General features: G+C 50.5%; 1 protein-coding gene across 1 annotated transcript in view; it reads left to right on the forward strand.

The window, feature by feature from the left end:
* Bcl3 (BCL3 transcription coactivator) overlaps window positions 1-4,675 on the forward strand; it is a 17,232-nt gene that overhangs the window by 4,174 nt on the left and 8,383 nt on the right. Inside the window, exon 2 of the mRNA XM_008851995.3 lies at window positions 370-523. Within this exon, the coding sequence (XP_008850217.1) occupies window positions 370-523 (154 nt within the window). The remainder of the gene's footprint in view (window positions 1-369; window positions 524-4,675) is intronic.

Below are 4,675 nucleotides of genomic sequence, written 5' to 3' on the forward strand. Positions count from 1 at the left end.
GTAGCCGCCATGTGGGTGCTGGGAATTGAACCCAGGTCCTCTGCAAGAGCAGTCAGTGCTCTTAACCGCTGAGCCATCTCTCCAGCCCCAAAATATGTATTTTTTTAAAAGGACCAACAGTATGTATAGTGGCATACACCTGTAATCCCAGCACTGGGGAGGTAGAGGCAGGAGACTTGGGGTTAAAGGCCAGCATCAGCTACATAGTGAGTTTAAGGTCAGCCTGGGCTACACGAGACTGTCTCAAACAAAGCAAGTATGTGAGAGAGCACTAACAGCCCTGCAAGGACCAAGGTCTGGGTGGGGAGTGGCTGGGGTGTACCGCACTTGGCCTCATGCAGGTCTCTTCTCTGTCCCTGCTGCATCCAGGACCCTTGATGCCCATATACCCCACCCCGACTGTGGGACCCCCGTTTTCTCTACTGAACCTGCCCACACCCCTGTACTCCATGATGTGCTCCATGGAACACCCCCTGTCAGCTGACATCGCTATGGCCACTCACGCAGATGAGGATGGAGACACGTAAGTGACAGTTCCTTATTCAGATGTAGACAGTGAAGGAGCTCGACTGCCACAATGCAGGGACACTCTGCTCTGAAGGACCCAAGTGAGGATTCTGTCTCCGTGTCTGGCCATGTGACACTGAGCAAGACCCCTTCCTTCTCTGAGCCTCAGTTTCCTCCTCTGACTATCTTCTAGGATCATTTTTGGAGCAGTAGGTTTATCCTTTTATTCGTGTGTGTGTGTGTGTGTGTGTGTGTGTGTGTGTGTGTGTGTGTGTTGGAGCAGGGGCATTTCAGACCTGGAGACTGAACCAGGGCCTCATGAAACTACATCCCACCCTCTCAAAAATTTTAAATATTTTGTTTATTATTATTATTTTTCTTTTTTTGGTCTTTTTGAGACAGGGTCTCCCTGTAGCCCCAGCTGTCCTGGAACTCACTATGTAGACCAGGCTGGCCTTGAATTCACAGAGATCCACCTGCCTCTGCCTCCCAAGTGCTGGGACTAAAGGCATGCGCCACCACTCCTGGCTTATTTTATTTATTTTATATGTATGAGGGTTTTGCCTGCATGTATGTAAGTGTACCCCTGTTGTGCAATGCTCATAGAGTCCAGAAAAGGGCGTCAGATCCTCTGGAACCGGAGTTACAAAAGGTTATTAGCCACCATGTGGGTGCCAGGAACCAAACCTGGGTCCTCTGCAAGAGCAGCCAGTGCTCTTAACCACTGAGCCAGCTCTCCAGCCCTCAAAACAAATTTTTTAAAAGACGTTTATTTTATTACTTATTTATTTGTGTCTATGTGAGTGTGTGCATGCCCATAGAGGTCAGAAGAGGGTGTCTGATTCCCTGGAGCTGGACTGATAGACAGTTGGTAGCTACCATATGGATACTGGAAACTGAACTCAGGTCTTTTGCAAGAACACCGAGTGCTCTTAATTGCTGATCCATCTCTCCAGCACCCCAAAATTTTTAGTGTAATCCAAACATGAGAACTCCATTTCATTGACCAATATTCTAGAAGCATCATACATACATGAAGTCCCCTGTACCAGGTCTGGTATGTGTTCAATGTGTATTGATTAGAGTTTGGTGTGGTGGTGTACACCTGTGAACCCAACGCTGTGGAGGCTGAGGCTAGGAGATGGTGAATGTCTGCCTGCATCAAGAGTTTGAGGCTAGCCTGGACACCAAACAACAAAACAAAGGGCTGCTTAGTTGGTAGAGTGCTTGCCTAGTATGTACAAGGCCCTGGGTTCCATACCCAGCATTTCATAAACCAGGTATGGTGGTCCATACCTAGAATCCCAGAACTTGGGAGGTTAGAGGCAAGAGGATCAGAAGTTCAAGGTCATCTTTAGCCACATGGAGAGTTTGGGGCTAGCCTGAGATACTCAAACATTGTGTTGGTTAATACTGCTATTACCTTATTGCAAACCCAACATGTGTGGTTTGGGAGCCTGGGCACACTCACACACACAGAGAGTGCCTCGCTTACCCTTATTAATTGGCATACTTTGAACATTTCTATTCTGTCTCCATCATTGATTCATGCCCACTAGACTGGTTTCCCAACCGCCTAACTTAGGTATCTACAGGGGAGAGTTTAGCCCTGAGCCCAGCATATAAGGAACACTCAACAGTTAACGATTGTTCAGTCACCTGGGTGTGAATCTTAACTGGCTATTTCTCACCCCTCTGTGCCTCAGTTTCCCTCTCTGTAAAAACAGGAACCAGAAGTTTATAAGGGCCTCTTCTGAAAAGATGAAATGATTTGTTTTGTTCTATTGAGAAGCATCTCATTTAGCCCAGGCTGGCCCCAAACTCACTGTATAGCTTAGGATGACCTTGAACTCTTGATCTTCTATGGATAGCCCAGGCTGGCCTGCAGCTCACTAACCCAGGCTGGCTTATAGCAATCCTCCTGCCTTAGCCTTCTGTATGCTGGGATTATTGGGCATGAGCTACCACGCTGGCCTGAGGTGATTTATGAAAAGAAAAAACAGCTGAGAATTATTTGAGGGACTGGAAACCATACCTAGAGATGATCAGATTGTGCAGTACAGGGGCCCACTAGTGAACTTCATGTTCCAGAGCCTCAGTTTCCCTTTTGGGAAACTATGCCTCATCCTAGCACCTTTCACAATTAGGGCTGCATGCAGTGATATATACACAAAGTACACAGAACAGAGCTGAGTAAACAGTAAGCACTCAATACTTGAATGAGTAATGTTTGAACAGAGCTGCCCAAGGGAGATTGTAAGCCTTGGTTTGAGCCCAAGCAGGAGAAAGTGCCAGAGATACAGAAAGGGCTCAATAAATTCTAGGCACCTCTGGGGCCGAGTGTGGAGCAGGTTTCATTTGTTATCTGTCCCCAGGGGTGAGCTGTCTGTGGTCTGGTAGCAGGGTGCAGTCTCCAGTCCCAGCCCCTCACTCCTCTCCCCTAACGCAAACACTTCTGCCTCAGCTGCCGGCTGGGGGAAATCCCTTCCCGCAGAACTTGACCGCAGCCCAGCTGCTCTGCCTCCCCCACGTCAGCACCCTTCCCCTCCCGGCGCTCCCTCCAACCTTAACCCCTTCCGCTGGGGCCCGAGACTTACCGGAATGGGCAGCTGGCGTGGCCCCAGTTTGCCTGCGCCACCAGCCTCCCTCCTTCACACGGAGGGGGTGGGGCTGGGCAGGGGACCTTCAGTCTGGATCCCCAGAGAAGCAGAGGCCTGTTGGCTGCACTTTTAGCTCCATGAAGAGAGGTAAGGGTGTCAGGGGAAGCTGCTGTGGTGGCTGAAATTTATAATCCCTGCACTGGCTAAGGAGGATAGCCTCCAGTATAAGGCTAGCCTATACTACAGAGTGAGAACCTGTCTCAAAAACTAAATTAAATAAATTAATCTCTGGACATCTGGAACCCAGAGAGGTTAGGAACTGGGGCAACTGCAAATATTTAAAAGAGATATAAACGGTGTGGTGGCCTGTCGCAAGCCCTTAATCTCAGCACTCAGGAGGCAGAGGCAGACGGATCTCTGTGAGTTCCAGGCTAGCCTGGACTACAAAGCCAGTTCCAGGACGGTCAGGGCTACACAATGAGACCGTGCCTCAAAAAAAAACAAAAGGGGGTGGGGGTGGGGGTATGTTTTATGGCTCAGAGTAGAAACTGGGGTATTGCCTTCCCCCATTGGAGAAGGGAAGAGGTAGGGCAGCCTGGGGACCTGGCACTTAGACAGATCTTGGACCAGCTTCATGAATTTCCAGTTCCTGGTGCAAAAAATAAAAAGATTTCAGCCAGGTGTGGTGGTGCACACCTGTAATGCTGGCACTAAAGGAGACTGAGGCAGGAGAGTGGTGAGTTGAGGCCAGCCTGGGCTTCATAGTCATTTCCCGTCTCAAAACAAAAACAAGGACAGACAAGCGGGGGTCAATGCATTTAAAAGAAAAAATGAAGACTCGCAGAATAGTAAACCGAAGTGGGTTAGGGTAGGGGTGAGTGGTCCAGTCTTTTGGAGTACACATGCACCTTCGCCCTAGGTTAGACCCGCAGCACCAGAAAACAAGCAAATCTTAGAAAGCTTCACCCTGTAAGAGAACACAGTCCCAAATAAACTGTGCCTGAGGGCCTGGAAATCTGTACCCCCAAAGGAGTTAAGGATTGGAGTTTTGTATTCCTGTCTTCAAAGGGATAAGGGAGGGGGGCACTTGGGGACCTGGATCTCAGTCGAAATGGCACGACTTTAGTTCCAAGGACGAGTTTATGACACTGTATTCTGAGGCCCCTAGAGAGACCTTGGTGTCCATGCCAGGATAAGGGGACCAGGAGCCAGCTGAAGGTTGAGCCCAATGGAGCTGCAGGAAGGACCTCCAGGCTGGAAGACTCAGGGTTCTGCCCCCCTCCCCTCCTGAAGCTGGTCTCCCTCCTCCCCCATGGGGAGGATGGAAGTCGGGGTGCCAGGGGGTGGCCGGGTAGATCCCCGGCTAGGCCTGGCTTCCCTCCCCCGGGAGCAGGAAGCCGAACCCCGCCCGGCAGACCTGTTACTGGAAGTCCGAGGGCTGGGCCGCCCCTCCCGTCCCCACTTCCTCCAGCCCCGCCCCACCCCCTGCGGCCCCGCGCGTTTATGGGAACTCAAGCCTGGACGATTTCTCTGAAATCATTCTCTCCTGCCCTCACTTAACCCCCGCC

Source organism: Nannospalax galili, unplaced genomic scaffold, assembly GCF_000622305.1.
Source record: "Nannospalax galili isolate Female #2095 unplaced genomic scaffold, S.galili_v1.0 scaffold385, whole genome shotgun sequence".
NCBI classification, from domain to species: Eukaryota; Metazoa; Chordata; class Mammalia; order Rodentia; family Spalacidae; genus Nannospalax; species Nannospalax galili.